The sequence below is a fragment of the Ochotona princeps genome, chromosome 1 (assembly GCF_030435755.1).
Source record: "Ochotona princeps isolate mOchPri1 chromosome 1, mOchPri1.hap1, whole genome shotgun sequence".
Classification (NCBI taxonomy): domain Eukaryota; kingdom Metazoa; phylum Chordata; class Mammalia; order Lagomorpha; family Ochotonidae; genus Ochotona; species Ochotona princeps.
Window position 1 is genome coordinate 102,668,874 of NC_080832.1, and position 19,265 is coordinate 102,688,138.

The 19,265-nt window shown below is 41.2% G+C and overlaps 1 protein-coding gene across 1 annotated transcript; it reads right to left on the minus strand.

Moving 5' to 3' along the window:
* Positions 1 to 10,519: 10,519 nt before the first annotated feature.
* Positions 10,520 to 17,641, minus strand: ENPP4 (ectonucleotide pyrophosphatase/phosphodiesterase 4). The gene is made up of 3 exons (XM_004590417.4): positions 16,762 to 17,641; positions 15,350 to 15,520; positions 10,520 to 13,789 (listed from the first exon to the last, which is right to left on the minus strand). Exons 1-3 carry the CDS (start codon positions 17,585 to 17,587, stop codon positions 13,425 to 13,427), a joined length of 1,362 nt encoding a protein of 453 aa, XP_004590474.1. The 5' UTR covers positions 17,588 to 17,641; the 3' UTR covers positions 10,520 to 13,424.
* Positions 17,642 to 19,265: the final 1,624 nt, after the last annotated feature.

Genomic DNA, 19,265 nt, shown 5'->3' on the forward strand with positions numbered 1-19,265 from the left:
CGAAATTTTAATTCTAATATAATCAGATAGTCTAGACAGTAATTTTTAAAAAAAGAAGGTAAAGGGACTGAAATGGAAATGAGGTTTCCACACGTCACACAAAAGTAGTGACATGTTGATACCAGTAGGTTATAAAAATCACATACCTATTTTCCAATTCTCTGAGTAGTCACTACAATAACAATACAAGGAGATATGATCAAAAACACTACAACTAAATCAAAGAAGTATATGATAAAAGTCAATTCACAAGAAGGGAAATGGATAAAATCTAAAAAAGGAAAGCCAGGGTAATACCTAGAAAGAATATGATGAAATAACAGATATAACTAATATCAATAATTACCTTAAATATAAATCTAAATACACAAAGTAAAACATGAAGAATGTGAAAAGATAATGCAGGAACAGGCAGGAATTGGCACAGTGACTGAAATGCTGCTTGGGATGCCCATGTCTGACTGCCCAGATTTGAGTCCTGGCTGTTCTCCCAGTTCCAGCTTCCTGCTAATCAAGAAGCTGGCAGGCAGCATTCAACGACTCAGGCACTTCGATCTCTCTCACCCACATGAAAGACCTGGATTGAGTGCCAGGTCCTGGCCTTCACCGGCCCAGCTCTGGCTTCTGGGAAATAGATCAATGGATAGGAGGTTCTCTCTCCCCCGCGAAACTGTGTGTATGTGTCTGTGTCTGTCTCCTTGCCTTTCAAGTAATTGTTAAACTATTAAAAACATAAATACAATTTTCCATGAACTCTTTGAATCTTTTTCATGTTTTTTTCTTTTTTTACTACTAACATTGTTCATACAATTCCATATGCTCTGGGATTTCCCTTACTCCCTTCTCAAGTTCTCTCCCACCCCTGCTGATTTCCCTTATGTTATATTTCTTCACAACAGTCGTAAGTCCATCATTGTGGGACAATGGCAGAGAACCAAGCATCCTCTTGTCAACACATATTTAACAGTTTCATTGGCAGTCTGTCTTTGATATGGAAGTAGAGATGCATACTGCATTGCATCCTCACATCTGGATATGATAGTCTCCATTACTCAGTTACTATACATCCCCTTAAATAAAAGCCACAAAACAAAATCAACAACAGGAAGAAAAATAGAAATTTACAACACCATGCTACTGAATAATTTATGTGTCTCTGAAGAACTGAAAAAGAAAATCAGGAACCTTCTCGAAGAAAATACTACTGTATGACCTATGAGTCAGTGCAACCCTGTGGAGATAAAAGTTCCCCTGGTTAGCTCGCAAGCTGGGGTTGCACTGGACTAAGCTAGATGTGACCATGCCACCTGCCATCCCACACGGGTGCAGGAACCCAAAACAGTCAGCGCAGGTCAAGGCAGCAGCACCTGAAAGTGCATCCTTTAACAGGATGTGGGGGGGGGGGGCTGTGCTGCCACTGGAAGGGGACAGAATGGGCAGGGCTGAACAAACCTTAACTCACAAGAAACAACAGAAATCAGGTTGGAGCACAGGTCATGCCAAGTAGGTCCTTGCACCTACCGATCTGCGTAAGACAGGGATGCTAAGCCACAGCATCTAAGGGGACAGGACAAGAGAGGGGCTCTACCAAGTTGAATCAGAGCAACCACTGGCCTTCATGAGATCTAAGGCTGGGAATAGGCCCAGTTGGGGAGCTAAGAGGACACCCTAGCTGGGTTGAGTTTCCCACCAATGAGCGCATGGGCTGTAAATGGGGCTGCTTTCCGATCAGGATACAAGTGTAATCCCACTTGGCACGAGTGTGGACTGAGAATGGAAGCACCAAGCCGGGCCAGACCCCAACACCATCTGGTGCTCTGCAGGACCAGGGGAAATGTATGACAGACTAGGCTAGGTCTCAGCCCTTTCTGAACCATGTGTAAGCTGTATGGGGGTATGGAAGAGCCATGGCTGGGGTTAAACATCCAACAGTAAGAACCAGATTGGGTTGAAGAACAGTCAGGAAAAGCCACTGTTCCTGCTAGGACAGGAGGTGAACTGAACAGGGCTGGCTCATGGACCCACTGGTATGCGCAAAACCTGGCACTGGGAGAGGTTCTGATGGAGGAGCCTGAGCAACTCCTCTGGCAGGACACAGTCCCTGCAGGTAAGCACAAGAAGCACAGTAGGAAACAGCCCAGAACAGGCTATGGAAATTATTCCACTGGTATACATATGGCATGGATTGGGGGCAGACCAGGCTGAACCTGTTCACATCACCCGCTGGTGAGTCCGAGCACCAGAACAGAGTGTGGGTTGAGCCAGGTTCGGTTGCGACACATACAGTGCACATTAAGGAATGCCAAGGTGAGATGAGATGTACCAGATGTGGTTGCAGAGCCCAAACAGAACATGTGATAATCAGGGGGAAGAGGAAAAGCTGACAGGGAATGTGGGCTCCCCTGCTAGACAACTGTTTCCATTGGAAAGCGTGAGTCGGGATGGGGGCAGATCAGACTAGGCAGGGCTGTTACACCTGTGGGCCTCATGTGGGCTAGATAAGGGAAGGGCCAGGGTGGGTTGACTGTTCCGACTGGAGCAAGCAAAAACTAGAGTGGGTGAGGGTTGGTGGGGCTAGCGGCAGTACTAGCTGGCAGAGGCTGGCACTGGGAGCTAATTCTGTCAAGTCAAATGCCAGAACTACCTGGAGAGTGCATAATCTCGGAGTGAGTGTGGCCTAGAAGGGAAATAGTGGGCACCTCCTTCGGGGCTACCACTCTCACTGGACAGCACAAACACCAGGACAGAGGCAGGGGTAGCTGTACAGAAGGGCACCTGCCAGAAAGTGTGTGGGCTGGATAGTAGGTTGGTTGGGTTGAGCTGGGCTTCAATGCCCTTTGACACGTGCGAGAGCTAAACAGCATGTGGGACAGACTTGACAAGCCTGCGGTGCATACTGGCAAGCATGGGAACCAGGGCAGGGGGCAGAACTGGTGGGGGTTATGGGGAGTCGCCCCAACCAGGCTGCAGCTCCAACCAGTTTGCGTGAGGACCGAGTATGAAGCGGGCAGGATCGAACTGGACTACAACACTGGCTGGTTCACGAGGAAGACAGGGCTGGAAACAGAACAAACCCAGCAATCCCAACAACCAGCATGTGCATAAGCTGATTGGTGTGACAAACGGTGTCGGACTCTGTGCTAGCAAACTCGCGCAAGAATCAGGCCTGGGATCATCTCAGATGAAGTTTCTTTGGAGATTCCTCCAACTGAACTGCTGATCTTAGAACCCCAACCATGAAGAGACTGTCAGCCAGTGGATTCTGAATAGGGTTCATTGCGATTGGAACTGAGAGATTGGCAGCAATCCAGAACTGATGAACTATCAAAACTGTATGAGCAGGACCCTCAGAGCACGCCTCCCGTTGAAGATCTGGGATGGGTGGGAGGTTGGGTGGGGCTTTTCCCTTTGTTTTTTTCCCTGACCCCAGAAACAGGGTAAAATAATATTGATGTGGAAACAATGGTATTACCCACTTTCATCCAGTAGCCCTTGACACTTTGTTCCCTAATCAACTAAATAAGATTATTAAAAATTAATTAAAAAAAAAGAAAACAAACAAAAAAAACTGTTTTGAAGAAATGAAACTAAAAACAAAAACATCAAAATCCATGAGATAGCTTCCACTGATATTTATTGGTGAGATGTATCCCCTATATGCAAGAGACAGATGGGTTTTGTTTCTTTAGTCCAATCTACCAATTATGTTTGGCTGATGGATTTAAGCCTTTTGTATTCAGGGTTGATATGAATAGGTAGTAACTTAGTTCAGTCATTTTAGCAATGGGTTGTTCATTGTTTGATTTAGTCTTCTGTTGTTATTTTACTGGGATGTACTTCACATTTGCATTATGTTTTTTTAAAGATTTATTTTATTTTTATTGGAAAGTGAGATATACAGAGAGGAGGAGAGACAGAAAGGACGATCCTCCATCCGATGATTCACTCCCCAAGTGACCTCAATGTCCTAAGCTGCACCAATCCGAAGCCAGGAGTCCAGAGATTCCTCTGGGTCTCCCACACAGGTGCAGGGTCCCAAAGCTTTGGGCGATCCTTTACTGCTTTCTCAGGCTACAAGCAGGGAGCTGGATGGAAAGTGGAGCCATAGGGATTAGATCACACATGAGATCCTGGAGCAGCAAGGTGAGGACTTTAGCCACTAGGCTATAGTGTCGGGCCCTGCTTTGGTTTGGATGGGTACTATTTCTTTTCTCTGTCAAGACAACATCTACATGTTTAAGTATCATTTGTAGGGCAGGCCTTGAAGAGGCATATTCTTTCAGCTTTTGTTGTTGTTGTTGTTGTTGTTACTGTGGAAGAATTTTATCTCATTTTCAAAGACAAAGGAAAACTTTGCTGGGCACATTATCCTGGGCCGACAATTTTTTGCTTTTAGAATCTGGAATATGTCGCTCCATTCTCTTCTGACCTGTAGAATTTCCTGTGAGAGGTCAGCTGTGAGTTTGCTGGCCATCCCTCTATAGGTCAATTGATTTTTTTCTCGTGCACATTTAAGTATCTTGTCTTAATGTTTGATTGAAGAGAGCTTGATATCCTGTCATGGTGAAGATCGCTTTTGATCAAACCTGTTGGGAGTTCTGTGCCCTTCCTATATTCTGTTTCCCAATTCTTTCTCCATATTAGAGAAGTTTTTCTTTAGTTTTTCCTAAAGACATTTTTTTAAAGATTTATTTATCTTATTACAAAATCAGATATACAGCAGAGAGGAGGAGAGACAGAGAAGAAGATCTTCCGTCCGATAATTCACTCCCCAAGTGAGCCGCAGCGGCCGGTGCTGCGCCAGATCCGAAGCCTGGAACCTGGAACCTCTTCCGGGTCTCCCACAGGTGTGCAGGATCCCAAAACTTTGGGCCATCCTGGACTGCTTTCCCAGGCCATAAGCAGGGGGCTGGGTGGGAAGCAGGGCTACCGGGATTAGAACCGGCGCCCAATGGGATCCCGGGGCGTTCAAAGTGAAGACTTTAGCTGCTAGGCCATGCCACCGGGCCCCTAAAGACATTTTTAAACCCAGCTTCTTTTTCTGCATCTTCTAAAATTGCCGCAACTCTTGTATTTGTCCTTTAATAGTCGCCTCTTAATTCATTTTTAAAAAAGATTTATTTTTATATTACAAAGTCAGATATACAGAGAGGAGCAGAGACAGAGAGGAAGATCTTCTGTCCAATGATTCACTCCCCAAGTGAGCAGCAACGGCCGGTGCACGCCGATCCAATGCCGGGAACCAGGAATCTTTTCTGGGTCTCCCACATGGGTGCAGGGTCCCAATGCATTGGGCCATCCTCGACTGCTTTTCCAGGTCACAAGCAGGGAGCTGGATGGGAAGTGGAGCTGCCGGGATTAGAACCGGTGCCCATATGGGATCCCGGGGCGTTCAAGGCGAGGACTTTAGCTGCTAGGCCACACCGCCGGGCCTGCCTCTTAATTCTTGTATTTATCTTGATCCAGCTCTACTTCCAGCTTGTTGATTGTTTCCCCATTGTGATATGAAATAACTTATGATTCTGAGATTCTTTCTTTTGCCTCACTCATTCTGTTATGGAGACTGTAGAAGGCATTTTAATTTGTTCTATTGTGTCCTTCATTTCCAATAGTTCAGCTTGATTTTGTTTCATTGTTGCTATTTCCTGTGCAGCATATTCCTTAAATTCCTTGAACTCCTGTAGGTATTTCTTATTATTGATAAGCTTTATAATGAGTTTTCTGAATTCTGAATCCCCCATTTCCTCGATGTCTTCCTCAGTTAACTTTGATGTTGGTAAAGGCTTTTGCTCCTTTGCAGGAGTCTTCAGTAATATTCATTGTGCCTCTGTCTCTCTTTTTTGCTTTTGGTCAATGTATACTGGTGAGCACTTTCTTCTCCTTAGGGCAGTTTCTAAGCTGTGTCACCCACAGGTCTATAGTTCAATTTTACTGATTGCAGTTGGTACATGGTTTCTTGTTTGCAGTCACTTATGCCACTCCCTCCAGCAAGTTTCAGGTCTGGGCTCTTGTGTTAGGCTGATACCAACATCTCCATAACCCCAGCTTCTGGCTCACCACTCTCCATCTCCTGTGATCCCCTGCTGTAGCTGTATGCGTGGTCTGTACAACCTTTATCCCACTTCTGGTCCAAGCAGTTTCCGGGATTATAGAGACACCAGGTGTCATAAATTACTAGGTTCTCGTTGGTACTGATTTTATTGGAATCTGCTGGCCGTTCGGTGTGATTTTGACATGTAGGATGTGGGACCAGTGCAACGCACTGAATTCAGTCAGTTTGCTCCCAGCTCAGCACATGTGCAGCTCACTGTTGTCCCTCCAATCTCATGCTTTGCCACAATACACAAAATGGTGCCTTATGTGCCACTGGCGGGGTTCTGCTGGCCGATAGGTCTGGTGGCTAGCTAGACCTATTTTGAGTGGAACCTATAGGATATCATGTTGATGCAATGCACTGAGCCAGAAATGAGTTTGCTCCCAGCTTAGCACATGCACAGTCCTGTCCCAAAGCTTTTGCTTTCCTATACAAAATGGTGCCCAATTTGGCTCTGGTTGGGGTCTGTGCTGTGAAATCCACCCTGTTCCTGTACCACCTGTTTGGAATCTGCTGTTCTCTCTGCACCTGGTCAGATCAAACAAATCAGCAGGATGGGCAGTTCTTTGCCTAAGTTCACCTGCTGAACGTCTAGGGAATTTTCCTTCCTCCCTGGCTGATAGTGGAGCTCCCGTCACTGGTGGGTCTCAGATCCCTGCTTGCTCACTGCTATTGGAGTATCTGGTCATTGTAACACCACACCCTTTTCTCCACTGCTTTCCCATGTCCATCAGTCTCCAGGTGCCCCTCTGCCACTGCCCTGTCTTCCCCTATTTTCTGGAATGTGTTCTCTCTGCTTCACCTTGGCTAATGATTCTCCATCTGTTTAAATGTGTTCTTACTCAATTCTGTCATCTTGATTTTCCGAAGCCTTCAAATCTTAATACTCCAATTCTCAAAATTAGAAAATGCACGAGACTGGTAACTCATAGACAACAGACTTGAATCAGAATCAGACAATAGTTAAAATACAAAGACATATAGGGGGAATCAAGAGCAATCCTAACAACCTCTTAACAGGAGGTCATATGCAAAGAGCAGTGGGGGGACCCCAGAGTGGAGCAGGGGGACAGGAGGAAGCTTGTATCCCAACCCTGAAGACTCCCAGATCCTCACCAAGGACTATCAGTACGAGCATCGAGGACTACATCCCTACTGCCAAGGAGACCACGGGGAAATGGAGTGCCTTCGGAGGCCAAGAACTCTGAGGTCATCCACCCCCATCTGGATCTACCACATGGGATGGAGGAAGCCCAAATCCTCCCTCACAGGATCCAAGGTCATCGGAATGACAACCAGGATCCCTGAGCGGTCCGCAGAAACAGAAGAACAATAAACTTCCTTCAGGACTAGGGAGAGGAGCTTTCTCTGGTCCTTGCCTGCTTCGAACTTTGGGTCCACACCCTTTCTTGCAATGACCATCAGGATCGCTCCAGAAACCCCTCAAAACAAACAAACTAGAATAGATAGAGAATAACAAGGAAAGCTTAGAAAGAGACAGGAAATGGTCAGCGGGGATGCACTTATAACTCACTGGGTGGGACACAAAGATTAGTCACTCCTCACTGGGGTATTGAAGATTTCTCTGCATACCCCTCCTATAACTGTTCACCTAAACTGTTGACATATGTCTTGTTATAGAGTTAGATGACCCAAAAAACGGCCAGGTTCAGAGAAACCATGCTTCAATGCTATAAACTGCTAAATACTAAAACTAAAATAGACATGAGACAGCTGAATGGCAATCTATAGCCATTTTAAGGTGTATAGAACCCAGTTGAATAGAAACCAAAATGGAAATGTCTATGAAGAAGTCACAGGTTGTGTTTGAGAACCTGCATTTTCCTATTAACATACTGGTTAATCAATACCATGTCAATTAATGTCATAATGTTGTAAATGGTTGGAAATATTATGTCGGGGCTTTTAATTGATTGGGATGATACTCTGCCAGCTCTACCTTCAGACCAGAGATGGTGTCACCAAGAAACTATTGAACTTACCAGGACAATAAGATGCTGGACTGTATGTTTGGTAAATACCTCCAATGAAAGAATCTCAACTGAATTTGAACTATGGTAATGCAATAAAGTGGAGCAATCCAACCTTGGGGGAGGGTTAGGGGAGGAGTGGGGGGAATGCCAGTGCATATAAAAATGTAACATTAAACTAGTAAAAAAAAAAAAAAAAAAGAATACAGCCTCAGCACTCTGTTGTGTCACATGGGCATCTAACTGGTGTATTTACTATTTGGAAAAAGGCTCCATCACTGGACTACGTATATCTAATATGTAAATCTGCTTAAAATGCCATAACCATTCTCAGATTATTCTCTGTTCTTATAAACTAGGTTGCTGTGTTTTTTCTACTCAGTGTTTTTAATCACCAGTCATGAATTAATATAAGTTTCTTGAGAATAGAATTCCTAATTGTAAGAAGCCTAATCTCTATGGAGAAGAGAAATTGTTGCCGACACAATTGAAAGAATGAAATTATGTTTCCCGTGTTTTCTCTATGACATTTTGTTTTTCACCACTGACTCTTAAAATATATATGATTAAAAATATTTTCGGGCCCGGTGGCGTGGCCTAGCAGCTAAAGTCCTCGCCTTGAAAGCCGCGGGATCCCATATGCGTGCCGGTTCTAATCCCGGCAGCTCCACTTCCCATCCAGCTCCCTGCTTGTGGCCTGGGAAAGCAGTTGAGGACGGCCCAGAGAATTGGGACACTGCACCCGCGTGGGAGACCCGGAAGAGGTTCCAGGTTCCTGGCTTCGGATCGGCATGCACTGGCCCGTTGCGGCTCACTTGGGGAGTGAATCATCGGATGGAAGATCTTCTTCTCTGTCTCTCCTCCTGTCTGTATATCCGGCTTTCCAATAATAATAAATCTTAAAAAAACAAATTCAGATGGCATTTGGGGCTCACATTTATATTTCTTCCTTCTCCTGAATCTTAGCCCCTCATTCTTCACTTTTCCAGGATTTTCTCCATGCCTGGGCACAAAGCTGTTATATTTTTCTAGATTTTCCAGTCCTCAGAAAGCGGGTTCGCTTGAATTACAGTCTGCCATTAATAGGAAAAGAATTCCTACAAGTTTTGTTAGAATCAAAAACAAAACAAACCAAAAAGGTGGGGGGAGGGACAGTCTTCACAGAAATATGCAGGATGAAACACATTCACACACACACACGCATACACATATATTCACTCTCTGCAGAGGATCATTTATTGCTGTCTGATAGAAACCCCTTTGTGTGTGTCTGCATATGATTTCTATTGAACCTTTTTCAGCACCTGGTTCCGAAAGTGTGGTTAAGCACAGCAGTTATGAAAAGAATGTTTATTAGGCAATGTGTAATTCAGATTTGTAACACAAGAGGGAGGTCTGGACTGGAGATGTGCACACATCTACAAACCACCATCCTGGAGCTTTCAATGAAGGAGCTCACAAAGTTCAGTTTACTGAAGACGGAAACCAAATTTCAAAGACACAGGACATGTGGAACACCGGGCCTGCCAGAAGTTTGGCTTGCTCTTTGGGCACAGACTCTGCTTTTGACTTTCTGGTAGTTTTGATCATGGGACATGAGTTAATATGAGGTAGAGGACCACTAGGTTCTACTCTTAAAATCATCTGTGCAGAGGTATACACAAACATACACAAAGATCATTTCAGTCCTTACATACTCTGTCAAGCAGTGTGTGTACTGGCAGGGAGTGCAAAGAAAGGGGCTGTAATGACATGCAACCCAAGCACTAAGGAAGCTGGGCCAGGGGAAAGAGGCAAAACTGGCATTCACTGATTCTGAACAGGAGGATCTCAGCACATGAGGCAAGTCATGAGTACATAGAAGTAACTTGTTTAATTTCAAAGAATTCTTTTCCAGAGTTATTTTTTATTTTCCTTTGCTTTCCATGGTGCACAACAGTTATCCCTGTGTGTAAAGCAGGAAATAATTAATCACTGCTCCACCAGAGGGAATTTTGCTTAATCTGTTTGCCTTTGGCCAAGTCATTAAAATATCTATGGCTATGTACTCAACTACTGTAACCACACTCCATCATATCACTACTGTTCTGTAATCATTTTTTTCAAACTTATTCCCTTCTACTGTAGGTCATTAAGTTCGTTGTTTTTGTTTTGTTTTTCTGTTTTAGTTTTCAAAGTTCCACAAAATTTACCTTGGCTTTCTTCCCAACTATGTTCTTATGATGGAATTGTATTCCATAGTGCTTTAAATTGGAGTAAATATTATAAGTCTATATATGAGTTACTTAAATAAACTGTAATGAATGCCTCTGAAGAATTCTGCAATAATATTAAGTAATGACAAGACATCACAAAACATGTATTTCACAAGAAGGTAACAAAATTAAAAATCATTAATAATATTGCTATTTATAATTAATAATCATAACAAGGATGTTTTGGTAAATTTTATTTAGACAGATGTTTGAATCATACACAAAATCATTATGCTAACAATGTAGCCAAAATACATTTTACTTTAACTTAAGGCACTACATATGGATTTCTTTAAAGCACATTCATGTTATTAATAAACCATTTTAAGAAGTGACAATAAATACAACTTTTATATCTTACCTTTGTCCTCCATTTATCATTTTATATAGTAACAATAAAGTAAAATTCTACAAATAAAAGAAATTAAACACAAACATTTTTTTTAAAGCTTATAAGAGATGGGCAAGACAGAAGAAAATACCCAGAACACTGTCAAGGCATTCTAGTCCTTCAATGTTCCGAAACTTGTTCTGTAGATTCTCACAACAAGCCTAACAGAATCATCCAAAGCCCAAAGCACAGTGCACTGAAACATTTTTTTATTATTGTTTACCAAAAGACCTTATAGATGAACAACAATAGTACAACTGTTCCTATGTTATAAATAAATGCACTTGTTTTGAAATAACCAAAAACTCCTCATCAGATAGTTTTCCTTCTATTTTTGCATATTATTGTCATAAACAATGAAATGTTTCCTAAGGTCAAATACTTCCTGCCACTCAAACACACAGAGGCATGTTACTCAATTATTTAACAAAAATACACTCCAAACTTTACAAGACTAATTTTATTCGAGGATTTTTGCCAGTGTTCTCCAGGAGTCATTGGCTTTAACAGTGATACTTTCTATATAAATACACAAATGAATCAACACAAAATTCATTATAATATAAATACTTCTCTTTGATTAAATAAATATTATTCTTGTCCAACACATACTTCTAAACATTTACCTAATTTAAAATTAAATATTATGAGAATGGAATGAAAAACAAGACAAATAGTTGAGTCTTACTGATCAGATAAATTTACTGGCAAGAAAGCCCTTCCTATTTCATCCTCTATCAAAGCCACTCACAGACTGGATGCCATATTCACATTCCTGAAACTCACAGGAAACTATCACATTAACGCAATCACTGATACTTGGACCACTGCAAGAACAAAGTTCCACTCAACAAGTACAAACTATTCTGCACCTATTTTAAATGCTTCAAACATGCCCGGCATGTGAAAGAAAAGAGCTTTAAATGGAGTTCTATTCTTTAATAAACATTCCAACAGAAATGGCATTTTACTATCTTATCTAGATAAACTAGTAACCTTTAGAATAACTTTGATGTGAGGAAAAACAAACAAAAATAAAATTCATCAAAAATGTAATGTTACTATGAATTATTTATGCCAGCTATGGAAATACTCCTCAAAACCTTCAGACACAACAGACACCAAATACCAAGCCCAGGAAGTAGCAGTGACCCTACAGGATGCGTCTGTGCCCTGTGAAGGGCACCGCCATCACTTCTACCATCATACATAACCAACACGTAGCTGTGCTGCCTATGTATTGCATTTGCAAGGTTAGATTTGTAGCTGCACTGACGTTTATTTTAGCTTGTTAGAACTTTAAATATCACACTATTAATTTCTTGCCTCAGATTCTGACAAATGGTTCTCAAATCCAATTCCTCCCCTCAATAGATACAATCTAGTCTTGCTACCATCACTTCTTCCTGATTTTGATTATAAACAGGTATAACCTAGTAAAATCAAGATGACAGTTCTTTCACAACAAATCATTGGCTCTGAAAAGGCATGGTTAGGATGTGAGCAGCGTGATTATTCCTGTGATCCAAATATTAGACACAAAAAAAGCAGAGCAGCACTGAGGTTATTCTGCCACTTAACATACATGGATGGAATAAAAAATGAGAAAATGTTACAGGTCATTTTGAGTTCCTTAATTGCTGTCCCCTAAGTAAGGCATAAAGCCCCAAAGATAAATATTTTAAAATCTCACCATCATTTGGATCCAGTCATAATCAGACCTGCACTCAGGTCATGAATTTTCTTATATCACTTAGACTTCTCATGTTATAATGAACAGCAAGAAAAGGTTAAAAGTGGGAACAAAAACCAATGAATTATTAAAAACTTGTGAGAAGAAAGTAAACAATATGAAATGCAAAACCTTTCACGAGAGCTATATGCCAGGGCAGTGTGGAAGCCTGGCCACAATCCAGGCCCCTTCGACCAGCTTCTGTAGTCACCTATCATCCTAACATGTATACACACACACACACACACACACACACACACACACACACACACTCACACACCAGCATATACAAAGACATGAAGAATAAGCTCTAATAACTGGTTGCTAACATTAATAGTAATAATTTCTTAAAACATAACTTTTGAGATTTCACTAGCGTAAGAGTCTTAACAAAGACAATGGTGACAGTGCAGGCATTGCATCCCATCATATTTGTTGTTTGTTTAAAATAATTTCTTCATATTTCAGATCTTTTCTTCCCAGCTGACTGATTTTACTAACACACAGAAAATACCTTATCAAAGGGCTTACTTGGGATACAAACTAATTAAAGATAAATATAAAAATATAGTAAACTTTTCCTCCCTGATACACAAAATTCACAAATTGCATAAAGATCTTTGTTGTTTCATTTACAAATATATAAATTTATTAGAAAAGCATGCCTACTCAATTTTGGTATGCTAAGCTGTATTGTATCTTCACTGCAAAAGAAAAAGACATAGGGAATATTTTTCTCAAAAGCTAATCCTACATAGAGAAATAATGATTTCTTTGCACTTTTACTAAGGTCAGGGTTGTACGAGCCAATGTACCAAAACAAATTACCAGGAAAACTAATTTCAGCATGCTCATTCTAGGTTGTCTTCTAAAATGCGTTTTTTCATGATTACAACAGTATTACATGGATGCATCCTTAGCTGTATGATTAATAAACATGTTGAGCACACCCCAGCACATGTTACTCAATTAAAGGGTCGTCATCGTCTTCTTGTAGCTGAAGTCGGGAAAACGGCTGTGGCGTCGACAGTCTATTCTGCATGACTATCATGAGGCATGTTAGAGTCGTTAACACCAAGAGTGCACCGATCACAATCCCAATGGCTTCTGGGAGATTGATGCACCACTGGTCAACTAACAAGCACTTCGTGTGACTAAGGGTTCCATTATTGGGACGTGGCTTTACTCCCAGGATGTGACACATCATTGGATAAATATCCACAATGTCAATTGTGCTATGCTTGTGGCCTTTGTGAAATGCAGGACCGTGGGCAGCTAGAAACGGATGCATACTCGGTAAAGAATTATCATAACCATGGTCACCTACTGAAAAAAGAACAAAATGATGTTAGTAAAGAATATCAGCCTTTCTAGTTACAAATTAACTTGCTTCTAATGTAAATATACTAAGTGCTTGTGGGGCTAATTCTCATCCATTAAGATTCTAGCTTGTTGAAACCTAACAGCAGCCAGAATTCTAAATCTCTGTTTTCTTCAACTCAGCCATGACCCCCATTTCATCTACATGCACCCCTTCTCCCAAGCTGCCATGACCTCTGACTTCTCAACCTGAAACTTATCTTCTCAACCTTAGCGTCGCTTACTTTGACACCCAGTACCGCCTGCACAAAGCTCACTGAGGACACTGGCAGGGACAGAAAGGAGTGGGCCAGACAGAGGCTTCTGTGTTAGACAGAAAGCAGATATCGTAAGACAGTGAGTGGGGAAGGAGCAAAGCAGCAGTCCTATGTACCTGAACCGTTCTTGTGCTAAGAAACAGAATGACATACGACTGATTTACTGAGTGCTAACACACACCTCCACATCAGGAAGGCCACATTAGGATCTTACAGAAGAGGCTCTTATATTGAGTATGACCTCTAATCAGATGACTCCAACTTATAATTCCACTAAAGTCTGACTCAAAGAAAAAATGTAATAATCTCTGATATATCCCCGACATATTTTTCCACGCTTGCCTATATGTCCCAAGGTTTCAACAACAAGTACACAAAAATGACAAAAAGAGGAGACCCTAGGAATGTTTTTACTTGCCTGATACTTGTGGATTGCTACAGGTGAGGGATCTGCAATCTACAATGTATGGTCAATTCTGGCCTCTGCCTGGTTTATAAACAGTTCCACTGAAACACAATACTCCCTTTCTTTATGGATCACCCATAGCGGCATTCACATTACAAAAAAAAAAAAGAAAAAAAAAACAGCTGAGTGCCTGAATCAGAGAACTGGATGCTCCAAAAAGCCTAAAATATTTACCATCTGGCCCTTTATAAAAACAGCTTGATTGCCCTTTGCAAGCTACAAAATCAATTTTTTTTTCAAACTATTCAAACAATGTAAAATAGAGGCAGACAATGGAACATGCTTCTATATGTTTTCTCAGGATCACGACTGGTCCATCTGTGTTACCTACATGGGAACTTTTTTATTTATTCACTTTCTGGCTCATGCCTTGTGTTCTAAATAGTAAATTATTTCATCATTTGGGAAAGACTTAGGGTTCCTCAGACAAAATTCTTTGACACAGAAAAAGGAATTTTCTCTCCACTTTCACTTTTGTTACCGCAAATGTTTTATTTTCTCTTTTACTTTCTACAAATTAGGAGAACCAACCACAAAACTTACTGATAGTAACTACAGTGCTGATAACTGAGTAAATGACACCTTCACCCTTAAGGCTATCCATCTTAGTCTAAAGGTGAAACACAGCTACTGTAAATTCCTGACACATGAAGACCTGGGAACTATCTGGCTGAAAACAACAAATTAGAACAAGCATCTCTAAATTAAAACTACCATCTTAACAAAACAGCACCATGACATTTAATTCATTTCATATGCAAAATAAATACTCTAAATACTTACGTTTTGATGAGGATGTATTTAGCACAATTGTCCAGCCTTCATCAGCAACCAAAATAATAGGTTGAATTCGATCATTACGTTGGTAATAAAATCTACTAGGAATATCTTCTTTGAGATAAACATTCATGTTAGTACTACAGTTTTTCAGTTTGTTATAAGCCTCTGTTCTATCTGGAAGCAACAGGAAAAGCAAAAAGGAAAAAAGTCACAGTTGGCTGATAAGGAAACAAATCCAACTAGAACAACTAAAAATAAATTCTGAATGTCACCCAGTAAACCATTTTTAATTCTTTTTTAAAAAAAACAGGCAATATTAACTATGTGACAATGTTGATAAGTGGGATACACAAACGCCCCTTCTGAAACATTCTCATCCCTTTTTCACTTTGTGTATTGTCCCAGTTCACTTTTTTTTTTTAAAGATTTATTTTATTTTTATTACAAAGTCAGATATACTGAGAGGAGGAGAGATAGAGAGAAAGTGGAGCTGCCGGGATTAGAACCAGCAGCCATATGGGATCAAGGCGAGGACCTTAGCCACCAGGCCACGCTGCCGAGCCCCAACCTAGTTCACTTTTATAGAAACAAGACAATTTTCCTGCCTAGGTTCCCAAGTAAACATAATCTAATTACACATTTCTGTGAATAGTAGCAACTAATTTTGCCTTTAGTAGAAGCAAGGTATAGCTCATTAAAATGTAAAGTTGAAGCAGGTACTTTCGTATAGCGGGTTAAGTGACTGTTGGGTCACCCTGAATCCCATACTGAAATGCTGGTTCAGTCCAGGCTACTCCATTCCTGATTTAAGTTCCTGTTAATGCACTTAGGAAGGCCCAAGTACCTGCATCCCTGCCACCCACATAAGCTATTACAGGCACTTGGGAAATGAACCAGCAGATGGAAGACCACTCCCTCTCCTTTACTCTGCCTTTCAAGCAGATAAATAAAAATAGATCTGCAAAATGAGAAGTTTTTATGTACACAATTTCCCTTTTCCCATTAAGAAACATGAAAAAGCACAGAAACAATTACTTCAACCTAAACTAGAAGACAATTCTTCGAAGTCTTTAAATTAAAGGAGAAAAATACAAGTATATACTTAAAACTTTGTAGAAAGTTGGAAATAACAAGTTGGCACTGTGACACAGTGGGTTAAACTTCTGTTTGCAACACAGGCATCTCATGGGGTACAGTTCTGGTTCTGCTACATTGCTGATCCAGCTCCCTGGTAATATGTGTGGGGAAGCAGCAGAAGAGAGCTCAAACATTGGGTCCCTGTATCCATCACACATATTCTACTCTGAATCTCCAAACCACAAACAGCCAGAACTTCATTCTTTTATACAATCCTCCCTCCTCAATCAAGTGCCCCATTCAAACAACAAAGCTTAGTTTGCTAGAAGTTTACTTACTTATTTTGGGAAGTATTGCAGCAACTGGGGTCAAATCTACAACAGTGTAGTCTGAATGATCGATGCAAAGATCCAAGTTTATCAGTTTTTTCTGAGAACACTGGGCCATCCCATGATCACTTGTAATAATTACATTAAGATGCTCCCATAATCCCTCCATCTTGAGTTTTTGAACTAGAGCACCAATATGATTATCTATTTCCTTCAACACTTTGCGCATGTTTTCTTTGTCTTCAGGTCCATATTTATGACCACTTGCATCTGGTTCTTCCCAGTAGAGTGTTGCAAAGGTGACTGGTGGGTCTGAATGGCTTAGCCACATAGTAACGCTATTTAGTCTCTCTTCAAAGGACACTGAAGAGTTATAATTCATAAAATAAGAAGGTGTGACATTGTGAATGGGCACATCAGTTCCAGGCCACATGGCAGCAGCACTGGATCTGTTCTCCTGAAGTTGATTAGTTACCCAAATAGGTATCGCCTGATTCCACCAGAAAGGATCTTTGTCATTTGAGTCAGAGAAATGTTTCTTTGTGTCAGCGTCATACATGGAATTAGCCACAATTCCATGGCTTTCTTCATACAGGCCTGTTACAATACTATAGTGGTTTGGAAATGTTTTTGTGATAAAAACATTTTTGACATGTTCCACCAAGACCCCTTCGTTGATAAAATCTTGGAGATGAGGAAATTCGTAGTTCTGCAGGTAGTCAGCTCGAAAGCCATCAAAGGACACGAGCAGTAATTTGGGCGGCATCGTATAGGAAGAGTTGCTCCTGCAACCGGTTATAAGTCCAGAAAACGCAAGTATTACTAATAGCTTCATAATGAACACGTTGAAGAAAAGCAATCAGTGTCCCTGAAATATAAAAACACAATCAGTAAGCAGTAATGCTATTTGATTTAGATTAGGCTTAAAAAGTTAAGACAATTGGAAAAGAGAGCCAACATTTACAAATCTTTTGTATTCCAACTTTATCTGTTAACTTACATACTGTCATTTGCTTCTAAAGAACTGATTAAAGTTAAAATAATCCAATTCCCATTTACAATATGTCCTGTCCCATCCTTCATACTCTGAAGGTGAGGTGAGACATTTTTTAAAAAATATTTATTTATTTATTTATTTTTATCTTATTTTGTTTTATGACACTGTTTTGTAGGCTCTGGGATTCCCCCAACCCCTCCCCCCATGATGGATTCCTCCACACTGCTCCAGTAGTACAGTTCAAACTCAGTCATGGTTCTATTGCAAAGTCAGATACACAGAGAGGAGGAGAGAGAGGAAATCTTTTGTCTGATGATTCACTCCCCAAGTGACTGCAACGGCCAGAGCTGCGCCAACCCGAAGTCAGGAGCCTATAATCTCCTCCGGGTCTACCACGTGGGTGCAGGGTCCCAAGGATTTGGGCTGTCTTTGACTGTCTTCCCAGGCCACAAGCAGGGAGCTGGATGGGAAGCGTGATCACCGGGATTAGAACCGGTGCCCAGATGGAATCCCAGCTAGTTAAAGACAATGACTTTAGCTGTTAGGCTACCGCACTGGGCCAACGTGAGCCATTCTTACACTTGGTTGGAAGCCTTATCCTATTGTTGGGCTGCCTTGCTCATCCACAGCAACAGAAATGATCCCGATGACTTAAGAATAACAGATGAAAAAAAACAATTCTTTTGTAGAAAATACAAATAACGCCCACCTTCCAAAGGCTCTAAAGAGGAAGATGATTTTTATTTATTTATTTTTTTTTGGTAGATTAATGAATGCTAACCCATAGTTAGCATTTCAAGCCATTGCTGGACATTCTAACATACTGGTACATCATTCTAGTTGAAAAACAATGGCACAGAAAATGTGAGTGAGACCGAAATGCTATTTGAGGAAAGGGTCCCACCTCAGTCTGTACACCTCAATATTAACATGAGGTTGAGTAACAAATGGACAGAACCTACGGGTACTTGGATGCCACAGTAACTCCTAAGGAAATGCCACAGACGTTGAAATAAGTCTCACTACCACATTCCTTTTCAACTTCCCCTCTGCTATCAAATACATGACTGTTCTTCCTGATAGTCAGCCTTAGAGCTGTTCTTTATTTTACCAAAATCGTTTTCCTCTCATAAATCTCTGCTTTCTGGTTTCCCTGGCTTTAAAAAAAAACAAGATATGTGATTTACAAAGAATGACTCAACATTGACAGGTAGGATACCTCTTCACTGTAACATAAGAGAAGGATCAAAAGGCAGATGCTGGTCGAGAGGGAGGGTGTCTGGTGCAGTGGCATAGCCTACTGATTCTCCACCTGCAGTGCTGGGATCCCATACAGGCACCAATTGGAGTCCCAGAAACTCCACTTCTAATCCAGCTTCCAGAAAATGGCCTGAGAACACAGAAGAGGATGATCCAAAACCTTGGGACCCTGCACCCACATGGGAGACCCCAGAGGAAACTCCTGATTCCTAGCTTCAGATGAAATTAGCGCTGGCCACTGCAACTATTTAGGGAA

Excerpts from the sequence above, each read along its gene's own strand:
- ENPP4 (XM_004590417.4), bottom strand. The coding sequence starts at position 17,587 with ATGAAGCTATTAGTAATACTTGCGTTTTCTGGACTTATAACCGGTTGC. Across the intron at positions 15,521-16,761 it reads TGCAATACTTCCCAAAATAA|ATAGAACAGAGGCTTATAAC; the intron begins GTAAGTAAACTT and ends TGTTGCTTCCAG. Across the intron at positions 13,790-15,349 it reads AAATACATCCTCATCAAAAC|TAGGTGACCATGGTTATGAT; the intron begins GTAAGTATTTAG and ends TTCTTTTTTCAG.